The sequence below is a fragment of the Hypanus sabinus genome, chromosome 5, assembly GCF_030144855.1.
Source record: "Hypanus sabinus isolate sHypSab1 chromosome 5, sHypSab1.hap1, whole genome shotgun sequence".
Taxonomy (NCBI): Eukaryota; Metazoa; Chordata; class Chondrichthyes; order Myliobatiformes; family Dasyatidae; genus Hypanus; species Hypanus sabinus.
In genome coordinates this window covers 13,777,323-13,795,617 of record NC_082710.1, presented here as the reverse complement: position 1 = coordinate 13,795,617, position 18,295 = coordinate 13,777,323, and the positions used below count along the sequence as shown (strand labels likewise).

The following is an 18,295-nucleotide window of genomic DNA, read 5'->3' as shown; positions in this document are numbered from 1 at the left end:
GTGGTTTATCCAGTCGATTCAGGATAGTCAGAACCAGGGCTGTCCTGTAATTGGATGTCACTTCAATGTTGGCAATCCTCGCATACAAAGAGAATTGTTTATTAAATAATATCAGCTTCATTTACCATCTAACTTCACATGTGCTGTCTGTGGTGTGTTGGTCAGACATACAACAATAAACAACATTCAACAATGATAAAGAATAAAGAATTATATAAAAATGAAAATAGAGTTTAAAGAACAGATATGGAACAAATGTGCATAAATACTAGTATGTATTTACAAACATTATTTCAAAAAAGGTGTTTGATGTGTTTACAGTGAAATGACTGAGAAGGGGGCGGGGAGAAGGCAAACTAGAATGGTTGAACAGATTAACTGCTTGAGGAGAGAAACTTTGAAGATGATGTGAAGATTTTGTTTTAGCAGCTCTGTAACTCCCACCATACAGGAGGGACCTTCACGAAAAGGTATTTTGCATGGTGGGTGGTGTCTGATTTTTCCTGCCCACTGCTTTGTCCTGGATGCATGCAAGTCCTGCAGTGATGGTAAACTGCAGACAATGGCCTCTCTTCGCTGTCCTGACAGTTTCGAGAGGATACTGCACCAAACCAGACAGTAATGTCCGATGTGAGGATGCTCTCTATGATGGCAGTGTAGAATTGCACCAGTATGTTCTGCGGAAGATGGAATTTTACCAGTTGCCGCAAGAAGTACACCTTGAGCCGTCTTTTTGTTAATGGAGAAGAAATTGTTCTGCCTCATGAGGTCCTGTGAAATAATGATGCCCAAGGAACCTCACACAGGGCTTAACTGTAAGAGTTGTGGATGATGAGAGTTCGAGAAGAGATGTGCGTCTCCACGGTTTTGAAAGCAGTTGTGCCCTTTCTGTTTGGCTGTGAATTTGTTACAACGTCACTGTTATTCTTTACGTATTTGCATGTCGTGGACTGAGAGTGGAGGTCGCACACTGCAGAATTGGAAGTCGCTTGAGTAAGCCTGTGCCTTGACTTTTATTTGCATCGATGTTTTACCCAATTAGTATTTCAAGATTCAAGTTCGTCATGTGTACGTCAAGATATACAGCGAAGTGTGTCATTTGCGTTATCAGCCAACACAGCTGAGGGCAGCCCGCAAGTGTTGCCATTCACTCTAGTGCCAACATAGCGTACCCACAATGCTCAGCCGAACACAGAGCATGACAATACAGAGCACAGGCATAAACAACAGCAGAAAAAAAACAAGCCCAATTCCTCTCTCACACCCATGCACGTACACAGTCCTGTTACAAAAGGTCTTTATGTCATGGACCATTAAGCAAGTGGTCCACGGACCCCCGGTTGGGAACCCTGCTATAGAGGTTTATCAGATATTGTGAATGCAAGGACAGTGTCAGTAAGACCGTTAAGACACAGGAGCAGAATTAGACCTTCCCATTGGGTCTGCTTCACCATTCCGTCATAGCTGATTTGCCATCGTGCTCAACCCCATTTTCCTGCTTTCTCCCTGTAACCTTTGACACTTAGGAATCAAGAACCTATCAACTTCTGCTTTAAATATACCCAATGGCTTGGCCTCCAAGCTGTCTGTGGGAATGAATTCCACAGATTCACTGCTCTCTGGACGTGCTAATCTCTGTTCTAAAGGGACATCCCTCTACCCTGAGACGGTGCCCTCTATATTTTCCCGTTATTCAGTGACTTTTTGGGTGATTGAAATATTTAACAACAACCAAAGCTCACCTGTTTTTTTTTTGCCTTTCATCTCCAGGAAGGAGGGGTCCATTTACTGAACAAGCAAATGGAAATTTAAACATCGTATTCTACTTTTAGACCATTTTGGAAAAATATCCATGCAGATGTGTTAGCTGAGGGGAGATTAGGATCAGCGGTGCTGCCCCACCAGTAATTTTGCAGCCTGCTGGCAGTGACTGTTCTTCTTCTGTGGCTGTCCATCGATTTCCATGTTGACTGTGCTGAGAGTTTAGTCTCTGCAGGCACGTTTATGGTCCACAAGACCAGCTTTGGATCGGCACTGTCTCCCACATCGGTTGCATTTGTGATTTGACTGCTCTAACACCAAATGTCTGCGTTCATGACCTGCTTCATATTTCTTCTGTCTTTTCTCCCCGATAGCTGGGATTGACTTCTTGACAGTGCAGCACCAACTTCTTCTGTCCAAAGCATCTTTCTCCCAAGTGTTGGCGTTCATGTCTGTGTTGTTCACATGGCGCTTGAGCACATCTTTGTAGCGCAGCTTCTGACCGCCATGCTTCCTCTTTCCTTCACGTAGCTCGCCACGGAAAACAGCTTTGTGACTGAAAACGGACTGAGTTGGTACACGTGTTAAGAACGGAGAATGTTGGGGGTTGAGCTGTGCATCAGAGTGCTGGCAGAAGGAATCAGTGGAGAGAAAAACTGGAGTTTTGTGTTCATTTCTGATCCCCTCATTATAGGAAGGATGTTCAAAGGTCAAAGTAAATTTATTGTCAGTAATATGTCATTAATTACATCATGTATCATATGTACCACCTTGAGATTCATTTTGTTGTGGCATTCACAGCAAATACAAGGAAACACAACAGAATCAGTGAATAACTTCACACGAACAAGGACAGACAAACAACTGTTGTGCAAAAGACAATAAATTGTGCAAATACAAAAAAGGGAAAAAAATACAAAAACTAAATAGTCAATATTGAGAATGTGAATTTTAGAGTCCTTGTAAGTCAATCCATAGGTTCAGTGTTAGGGTGAGGGAAGTTATCCACTTTGGTTCAAGAGGCTTATGGTTGAGGGGTAATAATTGTTTATGAAACTGATAGTATGGGATCTAAGGCTTCTGTACCTCCTTTAGTGAGGATGCAGAGGAGATTTACCAGGAAGCTGCCTGGATTAGAGAGGGTGCAGAGGAGATTGACCAGGAAGCTGCCTGGATTAGAGAGGGTGCAGGGGAGATTGACCAGGAAGCTGCCTGGATTAGAGAGGGTGCAGGGGAGATTGACCAGGAAGCTGCCTGGATTAGAGAGGGTGCAGAGGAGATTGACCAGGATGCTGTCTGGATTAGAGAGGGTGCAGAGGAGATTTACCAGGATGCTGCCTGGATTAGAGAGGGTGCAGAGGAGATTGACCAGGAAGCTGCCTGGATTAAAGAGGGTGCAGAGGAGATTGACCAGGGTGCTGCCTGGATTAGAGAGGGTGCAGAGGAGATTTACCAGGAAGCTGCCTGGATTAGAGAGGGTGCAGAGGAGATTGACCAGGAAGCTGCCTGGATTAGAGAGGATGCAGAGGAGATTTACCAGGATGCTGCCTGGATTGGAGAGGGTGCAGAGGAGATTTACCAGGAAGCTGCCTGGATTAGAGAGGGTGCAGAGGAGACTTACCAGGGTGCTGCCTGGATTAGAGAGGGTGCAGAGGAGATTGACCAGGAAGCTGCCTGGATTAAAGAGGGTGCAGAGGAGATTGACCAGGGTGCTGCCTGGATTAGAGAGGGTGCAGAGGAGATTTACCAGGAAGCTGCCTGGATTAGAGAGGGTGCAGAGGAGATTGACCAGGAAGCTGCCTGGATTAGAGAGGGTGCAGAGGAGATTTACCAGGATGCTGCCTGGATTGGAGAGGGTGCAGAGGAGATTTACCAGGAAGCTGCCTGGATTAGAGAGGGTGCAGAGGAGATTTACCAGGATGCTGCCTGGATTAGAGAGGGTGCAGAGGAGATTCACCAGGATGCTGCCTGCATTAGAGAGGGTGCAGAGGAGATTCACCAGGATGCTGCCTGGATTAGAGAGGGTGCAGAGGAGATTTACCAGGATGCTGCCTGGATTAGAGAGGGTGCAGAGGAGATTCACCAGGATGCTGCCTGCATTAGAGAGGGTGCAGAGGAGATTCACCAGGATGCTGCCTGGATTAGAGAGGGTGCAGAGGAAATTGACCAGGATGCTGCCTGGATTAGAGAGGGTGCAGAGGAGATTGACCAGGAAGCTGCCTGGATTAGAGAGGGTGCAGAGGAGATTCACCAGGATGCTGCCTGGATTAGAGAGGGTGCAGAGGAAATTTACCAGGAAGCTGCCTGGATTAGAGAGGATGCAGAGGAGATTGACCAGGATGCTGCCTGGATTAGAGAGGGTGCAGAGGAGATTCACCAGGATGCTGCCTGGATTAGAGAGGATGCAGAGGAGATTGACCAGGGTGCTGCCTGGATTAGAGAGGGTGCAGAGGAGATTGACCAGGGTACTGCCTGGATTAGAGAGGGTGCAGAGGAGATTGACCAGGGTGCTGCCTGGATTAGAGAGGGTGCAGAGGAGATTGACCAGGAAGCTGCCTGGATTAGAAAGTATGTCTTATGGAGTTGAGTTAGCCAGGGCTATTCTCTTTAGAGTGATGGAGGATGAGAGATGACTTGATGTGCAAGATGATAAAGGCATTGATCGAGTCAGTAGCCAGAGAGTTCTTCACAGAGTGGAAGTGGCTAATATAAGGGGTGTAATTTTTAAGGTAATTGGAGGAAAATATAGGGGGGGATGTCAGAGGTAAGTTCTTTACACAGTGTGGTTGGTACAGAGATTACCCTGCCAGTGGTGGTGGTGAAGTCTGATATATTAGGGACATTTAAGGGACTTTTAATGCGGCACACAGATAGAAGAAAAATGGAGGGATTTGAGGGAGGGAAAGCTTAGATTGGTCTTTGAGTAGATTAAAGGGTAGGAACAACATCATGGGCTGAAGGGCCTGTAGTGTACTGTAATATTCTGTCTTTCTTTGTATCAAAGGGAGTAGGCCCTTTACATTTAGGTTGTTCAGGTGTCACCTGACATATGCTGAGGAAATAGAGTATGTCATGGCCTTTTCAGTATCATTCGGTGTTCAGATCTGAAGGTAGTGGTTTAAATCTCATTGAGGTATAAGAAATATTTGGAGCAAGAGTAAACCGTGCAGTTATTGCTGTTACACTTCCGTTCAGTAATTTGTGGTAGATCTTCAACTCCTCTAGGAGTTTCTATATCCAAATCCATCGATTTCTGTCATACAACGAGCGACTGAGGAGGGGCTTTAGCCAAAATAAAATCAGCCCCATAAATAAAGAAATGTATCTTAATCTTTTTCCTACATTGGACAAAGGCCATAACCACTTACACGGAGATACTGTAACTAGTCTACATAAGACCATAAAACATAGACGCAGAATTAGGCCATTTGGCCCATCGAGTCTGCTCCGTTGTTCAATCATGGCTGGAACCTTTTTTCCCCTCCTCAGCCCCACTCCCTATAACCTTTGACGCCATGGCCAATCAAGAGCCTATCAGTCTCTGCCTTAAGTACACCCAACAACCGGGACTCCACAGCCACCTGTGACAACAAATTCCACAGGTTCACCACCCTCTGGCTAAAGAAAATTCTCCACTTCTCTGTTTTAAATGGATGACCCTCTATCCTGAGGCTGTGCCCTCTTGTCCTAGACTCCCCCACCACGGGAAACATCCTTTCCACATCTAATCTGTCTCAAATACTCTCAACATTTGAAAGGTTTCAGTGAGATCCACCCCACCCGTCATCCTTCTGAATTCCAGCGAGTACAGACCCAGAGCCATCAAACGTTCCTCGTATGATAACCCTTTCAGTACTGGAATCATCCTTGTGAACTTCTTCTCTACCCTCTCCATTGCCGGCACATCTCTTCTTAGATGAGGGGCCCAAAACTGTTCACAATACTCAAGGTGAGGCCTCACCAGTGCCTTATAAAGCCTCAGCATCACGTCCCTGCCCTTGTACTCTCGACCTCTTCAAATGAATGCGAACATTGCATTTGCCTTCCTCACCATCCTATCTTGACAAACATTTTTTGTGTTTGAGGTTCCCCGTCACTCCATATTGACATCAGAAAATATAGGCCTGTTTGTTCTCTGCTGTGGAACCAAGTTATTTGGTATATTTCAAGTTCAGGTTTAATTGTAATTCAGCCATGCATGAATACCAGTGAATGTAGCCAAGTGAAACTGCTACTCCAGGTCCATGGTGAAAAGCACAGTACAGTCACACCCGACTCAAGGTACGTATAAGCTATCAGTAAAATACAGTCACATAAAAAAGAAAGTCCAAGACCCTGAGTCTGTGAATGTTGCAGGAGTCTGCAGTTGAACACAATACAGCTTGTTTTCTGCCAAGTGAACACTGGGGGGCAGCACCGACTCTGCCTCTCTCCTGGGCAGCCGTAAACAGGAAATACTGCGGCTTGAGGCCCAGTCCTCACTACGACCGAGTTAAAGTGGAGGTTGGTAGCTTCTCGATTAGTAAGGGTGTCAAAGGTTATGTGGAGAAGACAGGAATGGTAGAGCAGACTTGATGGCTCGAATGGTCTAATTCTGTTCCTATGTCTTGTGTTTGAGTCACAGTTGTAAAGAGAGGAATACATCAGGTTGATGAAGTGTAATTGCCGTGACACATTAACAGATGCTGCCTAACTTTCTGAATATCTCCTTCACTGTGTTTTTACTGCAGCTAACTCGATGTTTGTCAAGTTCCCTAACCGATCACTCCTTATGTTTCAGTGCTCCACGTGGGAGTTCTACCAGCTCGTCCGCACTTTATCCAACCTGGAGGTGGGTTTCCGCACGTTGCTTCCAGCCGCTGAGACACAGCTGAGTTCCCCTCTGCTGCGTGATTTCCTGCTGGAGCTGCCACAGCTGCTGAGCCCCGTGCACCGCTACCTGGCCATTCTTGATGAAAGTGGAGCCAAGTACGTTCACCCAGAAGTATGCACCTTTGTAGTTAAGTGTTTACCAGCTTGGTGCTGAGTTAGGCAGTTTCTTTTGGAGAATGGAGGGAAATGTAATTTCCGTCAATACTTTTATCCTCAGAGGGAAGAAACTGGACCTCATTATTTCTCCTTTTTACACACTGAATGAGGGGAAGAATTTGCTGAGTTTCACAGGATTGCAGTCCAAGTCCCAGTAGCAAGTGAGCTCCAAGTCTGCACGTCAGTGTTTGGTTTCGAGACAAACCTGTGCATTCCTGCCCACGCTTTCAGTTCTGTACAGCCTATCTACACCCAGATGCAGACTGTAGCTGCATAAAAGGGGAAGACATTGATCCCTTAAAACGTAGGCAAGCAGCATAGAACCAGGCCCTTCGGTCCGACTGGCCCATACTGACCAAGATTCCCATCTAAGCCAGTCCCATTTGCCCAAGTGTCCTATCCATGCACCTGTCTTGGTATCTTTAAGTATTGTTTTTATTTACTCAGAGATACCCCGCCCTTTCGGCCTACCAAGCTGTTCTGCCCAGCAACCCACTATTTAGCCCTAGGCAAATCACCAGGACAATTTACAACGACCAGTTAACCTACCGACCAGTCTTTGAACTGTGGGAGGAAACTGGAGCAATGGGAGGAAACCCACATACAGATGTTCTTACAGAGGATTCCAGAACTGAACTCTGACTCACAGAGCTGTAACAGTGTAGTGCTGACCACTGCCATACCGTAATGTTTAATGCTGATCAGCCTCGCTCAAACTCTTCCTCCGGCAGCTTGGTCCATGTACAGACCACCCTGTCCGTGAAATGCTTGCTAAACAAGTTCCTCCGTTTACTGATCAAGTGGGAATGAAGGTACCGATGTGGTTATGGAGAGGCTTCAAGGGGATGGAGAGAAACCAAGGGAATGAGTGGACAACAGGTGGAATGCAATGTGAAAAGGTGAAGCCATCCACCAAGAGAGGATTATTAAGCAAGGCAGTGCGTTCACAAGTCAGGAAGTTAGGTCGCAGCTTTATAAAACTCCAGTTAAGCAGAATCTGGAGTATTGCATACAGTTCCGGTCGCCCCATTTTAGAAGGCTTTGGAGATGGTGCAGAAGAGATTTACCAGGATGTTGCCTGCTTTAGAGGTCGTGCTATAGTGAGAGGTTGGACAAACTTGGGTTGTTTTCTCTGGAGCAGTGGAAGCTGAGAGGAGATCTGATAGAGGTTTTGTAAGATTATAAGAGGCATTGACAGAGTAGACAGGGAGTGTCTTCTAGGGTTGAATTGTCCAATACCAGGGGGCATGCATTTCAGGTGGGAGGGATAATTTCAAAGCATATGTAAAGGGCAGAGAGTAGTGGGTGCCTGGACTACACTGCCTGGGGTGGTGGCAGAGGCAGATACATTAGGGGCTTTTAACAGAGGTTTAGATAGGCACAGGAATGTGAGGAAAATGAGGGATATAGACATTGCGCAGGAAAAAGAGATTAGCCATTTGATTATCAATTTAATGAGTTCGACACAACCGGGGAAGGTATTGATATTGAACGGAAGCTGGAAATTCTCACATGCAGGGAAATAAGGATAAGTGGGCAGAGTGAGAATTTGGTGTTTCAGATACAGGATCAGTCATGATCTTACCGACTGTCAGAGTAACCTTGATGGGTCAAAGGCCTCATTTTGCTTTTATTTGATGGATTGTGAATGAAGCTCACTCAACCTTTCCTCATAAGGCGCACTTTCTAATCCAGGCAGCATCCTGGTAAATCTCCTCTGCAACCTCTCGAAAGCTTCCACCTCTAATTGAGCATGGTATTCTAAGTGTGATCTAACCAAGCTTTTATAGAGCTGCCACATTACCCTGAACTCAGTCCACCAACAAATGTAGACCAACACACCATGTCCTAATCACCTTAATAGAGTCATAGAAAAGTACAGTGTAGAAAAGGGCCCTTTGGCCCATCTAATCCATGCCAGACCACTTAAACTCCCTACTGCCATCTAAATACTCTGGGGCCATTATCCGTGTACCTATCCAAACTTCCCTTAAAAGTTGAAATTGACCTCCATTCACCACTTGTGCTGTAAGCTCGTTCCACTGTCTCATGACCCTCTGAGTGATGAAGTTTCCCCCATGTTCCCCTTAACCTTTACCCCTTAACCCATGACCTCTGGTTATAGTCCCACCCATCCCAATGGAGGGTGGCAGCAAAACATTGGCACCTTCATTTTTATTTTGCTCCGTGAAGCACTGCAACTTTGTCATTTCAAAAAAAAGTGATGCGAACTGAATTTCTGCTGATGATAATAAATACAAAATCTTCTATTCCAAGCGTAACTTACACAAGTGCAAGTTTTGATTTCACATTTTTAGTGCCAGTATTTAAACAAGAAAATTGGAAAAATGTTTCCGCATAAACAGTTTTCTTTACATAATACAGAGGCTGGAAGTTTGCTAGTTTGTCTTTTTTCCTCTCTGTCGGTTGTCCAAAATAGCCCTGGCTCATTTTTCGCAAAGTAACACTGAGGTTTGGAAAAGCTGTAGAAAGTCGCAAGTCTGCCAGATTCATCATGGGCACTAAACTCCCCAGCAACGAGGACGTGTTCAAAAGGCAATGCCTCTAAAGCGGGGTATCCATCACCCAAGACATACCCTCTTCTCATTGCTCCCGTCGGGGGGGGGGTGGGGAGCTACCACAGCCTGAAGACCCCCACTCAGTGTTTTAGGAATAGCTTCTTCCTCTCTGTAATCAGAATGCTGAACATTCGTGAGCCCACAAGCCCGACCTCAGTGTTCCTTTTTATTTATTGCACTATTTATTTGTTTTGTGATTTATAATTTTATGTATTGCACTGAAGTACTGCTGCAAAATAAAACAAATTCTAACATACAGTACTGTGCAAAAGTCTTAGGCACGCATGTATATAGCGAGGATGCCCCAGACTATTGCACAGGACTGTATTTGTCAACGTGGAGGTGAAAGCGAGTTTGTAAATCTGGCAGGAGTAAAGGATGTTGGGAATGGCAAGGGTGGAGCACTGCGGGAGGGGTGTGGAACAGGTGGCAGAGAAGGAGTGCCAGGGGTGGAGAGTGGCGCGGGTACAACACACCCATACCTGAGACACCAGGCAATGTAGTTTGATACCAAACAATTGGTTTATTGATCATTACAGATTGTGTATCTGGTGCTTCCTGCTCCCTTCGACTCTCCTCCCACCCCCACTCTCCCCCCACTCTCCCCCTCCCAATCTCTCCCCTCACTCTCCTCCCCCAATCTCCCCTCCCTTCCCTCCCCCCTCTCCCTTCCCCACTCTCAGTCCACAATAGAGACCTGTCTCATAGAACACAGAACATTACAGCACACGTACAGGCCCTTTGGCCCACAATGTTGTGCCGACCATGTAACTGACGCAAAATCAAGTTAGTTGTCACTCACATTGTCATGAATTTTTTTTATGTGGCGGTAGTACAGAAGAAAACATACAATTACAACAGTACTTTGCAAAAGTCTTAGGCATCCTAGCTATATTTCTGATCCTAATACCTTTGCACTGTACTGTATGATTCTAGTAGCCAGAAGTAGAAATCTGTCTGCCACATTTGGCCATGGACATCTTGGAGTTGGCAGAGGAACAGCAGAAAAGCCCATGTTTAAAAAATAACCAAAGCTCTTGTGTAGTTAGAAATGAGATTTTTAACCATCAGGATATCAGTTTTGTTAATTCTAACAAAAAAAAACTCAGCAAATATTTTTTCTTTCTTTTGTGTTGAGCAGCGGCTGTTGTTAACGTGATATCTGAAATCTCTGCAGGTCGGGCAATAAGACACAGCTCTTCAGGGACCTCACTGACTTCCCTGTAATTCAGCAAAGGAAACAGGAGATTCAGGGGGTGTTCTCCCAGCTGCGGCAGCATCTCAGGGAGGTTCGGCTGATTCTGAAACGACCATCTTTAGATTACAGTACAGTTTCGGGACAAGAGGTAAACCATTTTCTTGGAAAGGAATTCACTGATGTTCAGTGCTTTGTTCAATAGTACTATAATTCCACTGACCATCAGAGAATGTATAAAATTTACAACCTGAAATTTTTGTTCTTCGCAGACATCCACAAAAACAGAAGAGCACCCCAAAGAATGAGTGATAATAGTAAAAAAAAGTTAGAACCCCAAAGCCCCTTACTCCCCTCCCCCCACGCATAAGCAGTAGCAGAGGATCGACCTTCCCCCCCCCCCCCACTTACTGCAACAAAAAGTCATCAGGTCCCTCCACCCACCAAGCAAGCAATAGCAAAGCTCCCAAGAAAGACCATGATCTGCGGTCCAACTGAAACTAATTGTTCATCTGACAATTTGACATGCCATAGTCCCTCTCCCTCTCCCTCTCCCTCTCCCTCTCCCTCTCCCTCTCCCTCTCCCTCTCCCTCTCCCTCTCCCTCTCCCTCTCCCTCTCCCCCTCCCCCTCCCCCTCCCCCTCCCTCTCCCCCTCCCTCCAGGTCAGGCAGCATCTATGGAGGGGAATCATCAGCTGTTGTTTCAGGTCGAGACCTTTTTATTCCCACTGTACATGCTGCCTGACCTGGGGAGTTCCTCCAGCATTTTATCTGTCGTGGATAAAGGTTGAGATGGCCAATTAGTTTCATCTTTTTTGTATCACTTTAGCAACAAAGGAATAAAAAAGTATCTGTCATCTTGAACCATTGTCTAGATTTCTTTACTGTTCTTCTATCCAGTGAGTCACTAGGCAAATTACATGAATTACATCCCAACAGTCAAAAACGGTGAGACTTGTAGAGACTGTAAAACATTAACAGAAAGGTCAGGATGTTTTGTCATGAGAAATTTACTGAGAGATGAATGCATTGAGCTCCTTGAGGCTGTAATAGTTACGATTTAGTCCTGATAGTTATCTTCAAATTCGTACATGGGGTTTTGAGATCCTGTACTTTTGAAATAACACTGAACAAATTTGAAAGATGAAGAGTTTATCAATTTTAACTGACTTTAAGATGAGTAGTCAGAAACTATTGTGTGATAATATATCTGTTCTTAAGTTCCTTTAAACAACATTGAGAGATATATTTGCTAATTAAAATGATTGTTAAATTCAAGTTGAGTTAACTGTGGTATGCACAAATGCAGGAATTCACTGGTGCAGTGAAACTTGCTGCAATATTAGAGGCTCAACATGCAGAGGAAAAACAAAAATGCAAATTATCCATAAACTGTACAAGAAAGATCAGAATTAGAACCAAAAATTAAACAAAATCCAGTGTTGTGGAAAAGAATCATATTGTTACTGCGCTGAAGTAATGGCCAGGATTTTGCCGGTTGGTTCAGGAGCCACAGGGAAGTAGCTGTTCTTCAACCTGCTGGTGTGGCACTTCAGGCTTCTGTACCTCCTGTGAGAAAATCGCATGCCATGGATGGTGAAGGTCCTTGATAATGGATGTTACCTTCTTCTGTGGATACTACCGATTGCAGAGAGGGATGTACCCGTGATGTTTTGGACAGAGTCCACTACTCCCTGCAGATGATTGCACTCCTGCCCTGGAATTACCATACCAGACCATGGTGCAACTCGTCAAAATGCTTTCGCCATTGCATCTCTGGAAGCTTTTGAGAGTGTTCAGTGACATGCTTAGCCTCGTCAGCTTAAACATTGGCACATTTTCTTCGTGGTTGCATCGATGTGCTGTTAGCAAGGCTAGACTAACAATCCAGACTTGACCAGTCAAAGCGTAGTGTAATATTGATAATGCCCAACGTTTATTGAATGAGTCCGCAAATATGAACATATTGGGCTTACTTAGAACGTGGACAAGTCTTACTTAGGCAAGACAGTGGTTGTATTTTATTAAGGGTTTGTGGAGATTTGTTATGTCACCAAAGATGCTTGTAAATTTCTGCAGATGTATTCTAACTGGCTGTATCACTGTCTGGTATATGGAGTGGTGGGGGTGGGGGGGCCTACTGCACAAGATCGAAGTAAGGTGAAGAGAGTTGTAAGATTAGTCAGCACCACCATAGGCACTGGTTTCCAAAGTATCCAGGACATCTTCAACAAATGGTGCCTTAAAAAGATGGCGTCCATCATTAAGGACCCCCACCACCCAGGACATGCCCTCTTCTCGTTGTTACCATCAGGAAGGAGGTACAGACACCTGAAGGCACACATTCAACAATTCCGTAAACAGCTTCTTCCCCTTTGCCATCTGATTTCTGAATGGACATTGAACCCATGAACACTACCTCACTACATTTTTTATTTCCTATTTTTTGCACTGATTTAAATTAACTAGTATATACTTTTTTTTAACTGTAGTTCTGATTTTTTCAAGTATTGTGTATTGCAATGTACTGCTGCTGCGAAGTTACAAAGTTCATGACATACACCAGTGATGTTAAATCTGATTCTGACAGGGTAGAATATGAAAAGTAAGGCTTGAATTGGCTGAGGAACTTTCTCTCATCAATTTCCTGTCTGGCTTACTGGGCGGTTTTTTTAATATATTAGTTTTTTAATGCATTTTCTACATCGCTACAGATAGAAAAAAAACCCCAAATCAAAATGAAGAACATTAATACAGTGTAAAAATAAACATACAATAATAATATAATACACAAAAGATAATTGAGAAAGCACCCAAATTGAAAACATATAAAATTAGTATCCTCCCCAAGCCCCGCAACAAAAAAAAACTCCAGACCAACCACAACACAATATAGAGAATATAAATCAGGACATTCAAACCCCCCAAACTGTAAATACACTTAAAAACAGAAGATAATAATACCTTCTACCAAAAAAAAAGCTGAAAGCAAGGGACCGAAAAAAAAACCTTAGTTAAGAGGAAGGGTTTTATTTCTAATTTCTTCAGGTTTTTGTGTTATTAGAGACATTGCAACAATCATTGTAGGTATAATTTCAGACCATTGTTTGTATCATATGAATATAGAACACTGAACAATACAGCTCAGTCTGAGCCCTTCAGCCCATGGTGTTGTGCTGACCTCTTAATAAAGAAATTCTTTGAGAGGCTGTTATGGGTTACGTAGTTTATTTGTGGGACAGAATGCTCTCAGATCAGTCTGCCTACTTATTTATTTGCTCAGTCTACAAGCTGGTTAATTTTCATGTTTTTTCTACTGAAAGCTATGGGAATTGGGCAGGGAATTCCGAGTGGATTGAGAGAATAGTTTTGTACTAATTACCTAGAAACACAACGGATACTGCAGATGCTGGAAATCTTGAACAACCTGCGCGAAATGAGAGAGAAATTCAGTAGATAAAGCAGTGTCAATGGAGAGCAATAAACAGTTTATCTTTCGGGCTATTAAGGCCATAGAAGATAGGAGCAGAATTAAGCCATTTGGCCCTTCGAGTCTGTTCTGCCATTTCATCAAGGCTGATCTAGTTCCTTGTCAGCCTCAGTCTCCTTCCTTCTCGCTGTATCTCCACATTCCCTGACCAATCAAGAATCTATCAACTTCTGCCTTAAATATACCCAATGACAGCCACCACTGCAGCCTGTGGTAACAATTTTCACAGATTCACCACACTCTGGATAAAGAAATTCCTCCTCTTCTCCGCCCTGAAAGAATGTCCCTCTATTCTGACGCTATGTCCTCTGGTCTTTGACTCCCCCACCATAAGAAACATCCTCTCCACATCAACTCTACCGCGGCCTTTCAACATTAGATAGATTTTAGTGAGGTCACCCCTCATTTTTCTGAATTTCAGTGAGTAGAGGCCAGAGCCATCAAATGAAAGATCTCATCCTAAACATCGACTGTTTATTTCCCTCCATAGATGCTGCCTGACTTGCTGAGTTCATTCAGCGTTTTTTCAGACGGCTGTCTTGCCCTAGTCATTGGGTACATTTAGAGCAGAGGCCTATAGGTTCTTAATTGGTCAGGGTGTCAAATGTTAAAGGGCAAAGGCAGGAGAATGGGGTTGAGGGGGATAATAAATTAACTACGATGGAATGGCTGAGCAGACTCGATGGGCCGAATTCTGCTGCTATGTATATAAAAGTATCATCCATGTTGGAATTGTCAACTGGATACATATGGTAAATTTTATGGTAAAGATATTTGGTGAAGTACATGGGTTTTTATGAGTATCTGGTAGGATTTTGTTGCTTCTGAGATTAGATTTTTTTAAAATTGCAGATTTAATTATCCCAGCTGCCGTGGTTAGATTTGAACTTGTCTCTAGATCACGATCCAAATGTCCAGCTGTTTGTCTCAGAACCTGAGCACCACATGACGGTATTTCCAAAGATTAATGATATAGGTTCATATTGCTTGTGATTATGAACGAGCTTTACTAGGATTACGAGGAGCTTGCTATTCTCGGGCTTAAGCTGAATGAAGCCAAATGTTTATCTTCAAATTCTTCTGCTCCGGCCAGAAAGGTTTCAGGACAGCAAACATAACTTACTCTTCAGTAATGAGCTTTTGAAAATGGATTTCATTACTGATAAATTAGTGTGAATTAGTGCTCCTTCTTTGTGGTTTCTGTTAGATGATACCGAGAAGTACATTTCTTCAAATATTTACCTTGGTTAATAAAAATACCAATTTCCTCTCTTTTCAGTGAAACATTACTTTGAATATAGAATAGTTCAGTAGAACATCAGGCCTTTCAGACTGCTGTGTCTGTGCTGAGCGTAGATAAATCCCATCTGTCTGCATGAGATCCATATCCCTCTCTTCCCTTCCCTGCTGCTTTCTCTGCGGGTGGCCATTTAACAGAGTTGCTTTGGAAACTGACAAGTAATTGTTCTCATAGGTGAAGCCGTATTCCATTAAACAATGGGATAGCTTCTGATACTTCAAGACCATCAAAACCATTGGATGTAGGACATCCCGAATCTGTACCATTGTAACTGGTAGTGCGATAGTTCGAGTTGAGTACGATACTCTCCTAAGGGGTTGTTTATTGGTGGGTCCTCAGGTGGCTGCAGAGGCTGATGTGGGAGCACATATCCTGGTGCAGTGTGGACAAGAGTGAGCGGTGGCCGTGGTTGGTGGTCGGGTCTTTTGGTTGTTCAGTCTCTCCTTTCACAGCTGTCGCTTGCTCTCTGTGGCTCAGTGGCAGTCGCTCTCTTGTTTTCAGCTTCTTCTTGAACAGATTTCCTCCAGGTGTGTCTATTGAGAGTAATGTCTTCCCAGTTTTTAGACATTGTAGTGTCAAGTTTCTCCATTCTGATTTTGATGTGATCTTTGAAGCGTGTCCTTTCCCCACCAGGAGCTCACTGACCTTCCCTCAGCTGGGAGCAAAGGATCTGCTTGGGGGTATGCGAGCTGGGCATCTGAATGACATGACCTGCCTGTCGGAGTTGCTGTTACTTTGTCCTGGTGGAGATGCTGTTTGTGTGGTCTCCTGTGCGGCTGCCCTTCCAGCTGATCCTCAAAACGTTTTATAAGAATCTTTGTTGGCACTGTTCCACCAAAGGCAGCAGAGATAGAGGAGAGAGTCAAAATAATTTTTCCCATGGAAGGAGTAGTAAAAGTACAGTCTTGGGCATTTATATACAGCCAGGGTGCCTACGACTTTAGCTCGATACTGTATTTGTCAACGTGGAGTGGAGAGTTTGTTCATCTGGTGAGAGGAAAGGATGTTGGGAATGGAGCTGGGCAGAGGATGTGGGAGGGGTGGTAGTGAAGGAGTGCCAGGGACGAGGGGTGGCATGGGTTCAGATGCACCCAGCACTGAGATACCAGACAGGGTCATTTGATTCCAAGCAATTGGTTTATTGATCATTACAGGATGAACACTAGTTCAATATTGAATATTAGTGACTAAATATGAAAGTTGTAACCCGGCACGGAAGACAGTAAATAACTGTTCATGTTAATTGGCTCTTATGAACACTGTTTGTACATTACTGCAGAGATATAGCTACCACATGGTGGTGCTTTGTCTCTTGTCAGACTTTTGGGTGCCTGTCGAGCCGTGACTCACTTGTAACCGGGGGGGGTAGCCCAAGAAGGTGGGGCTGGATTTTGCGTAGAGAGAGACGGTGTAATACTTGGGGTCAATATCTGGTGATTGATTGGAAATGATAACTCTCTCCTCAGAATACTGTCTGACCTTCATATGCCCGTCATTTTTTATTCCAGATTTCCAGCATCTGCAGCTTTTTAACGATAATTCAGCTGATTAGTGTCAATATTTTAACTCTGAGAGCCGTCGCCCCCTACAATTGCAGCTCCATCTGTTGCACCGTTGTCAACCAGCCAGGCCCATTATGGTGGTAACTGTTAGTCTATCTTCAGGTGCACTGGTGAGGCACCGAGTGCAAAAATAATAATTTGTATTTTATCTTCTAGTTTCTTATAGAAGTGAAAAATTCTCTGCTGCACACCGTTCCATCAGAGTGGACAAAAATTTCCAGGTATGTAATAGTAGACAGAAGTGGATAATTTTTACTATATTCAGGTATTCGTAAAATTGTGATATTGCTAATATTTACCAAAAGGTCGCTTAAACTTATGGGAACACGCACAAAAGGCTGGAGGAACTCAGCAGGGAGGCAGCATCCACGAAAGGGAATATAAGGTTGACATTTCGGGCTGAGAGACTTCGTCAACACATGCTCCCTGACCTGCTGAGCTCAGCATTTTGTGACTGTTGCTCCAGTTTTGCAGCATCTGCAGAATCTTTTGCCTCTCTAGAACCTCTGAAGCCGCTTTTCTCTCCCCAGAGCCTGACAGGGTGTTCACCCAGACGCTGTGGGAGGCTAGTGCAGAATTTGCAGGGTCCCAGCCAGGGATATTTAAAACTTCCTTGGCAACAGATGAGATACTGGAGGATTGGAGTGTAGCTAATATTGTTCCATTGTTTAAGTAACAGTCTAAGATTAAGCTGGGAAATTAAAGACCACTGAGACTGACATTAGTTGTGAGAAAGTTATTGGAAGGTATTCTGAGGGGCCCGATGTATAAGTATTTGGATAGATATGAACTGATTATGGATAGTCAACATAGCTTTGTGCATGGTTGGTCGTGTCTAACCAATTTTATTGTTTTTCAAGGAAGTTACCAAGAAAGTTGATGAAAATAAAGCAGTAGATGTTGTCTACATGGATTTTAGCAAGGCCTTTGGCAAGAATCCACAAGGGAGGTTGGTTAAGAAGGTTCATTTGCACGGCGTTCAAGATGAGGTAGTAAAATGGATTTGACATTAATTTTGTGGGAGAAGTCAGAGAGTGGTAATAGATAGTTGCCTCTGACTGGAAGCCTGTGACTAATGGTGTGCCACAGGGATCAGTGCTCGGTCCATTGTTGTTTGTCATCTACATCAATGATCTGCATGATAATGAAGTAAACAGGATTAGCTAATTTGTGGGTGACACCAAGATTGGGGCCATGGTGGACAGTGAGGAAAGCTATCAAAGCTTGCAGTGGGGATCTGGGCCTTCTCGAAGAATGGACTGAAAAATGGCAGATGGAATTTAATTGCAGACGAGTGTCAGGATTTGCACTTTGGAAGGACCCACCAGGGTGGGTCTTGCATAGTGAGCAGCAGGGCATGGAGAAGTGTGGTAGACATGA

At 44.2% G+C, this 18,295-nt stretch overlaps 1 protein-coding gene across 1 annotated transcript in view; it reads left to right on the top strand.

The window, feature by feature from the left end:
- The window catches only part of msh3 (mutS homolog 3 (E. coli)), a 258,875-nt gene that overhangs the window by 86,177 nt on the left and 154,403 nt on the right, over positions 1 to 18,295 (top strand). Inside the window, exons 14-16 of the mRNA XM_059969397.1 lie at positions 6,542 to 6,729; positions 10,546 to 10,714; positions 17,072 to 17,136. Coding sequence (XP_059825380.1) covers positions 6,542 to 6,729; positions 10,546 to 10,714; positions 17,072 to 17,136 — 422 coding nt within the window. The remainder of the gene's footprint in view (positions 1 to 6,541; positions 6,730 to 10,545; positions 10,715 to 17,071; positions 17,137 to 18,295) is intronic.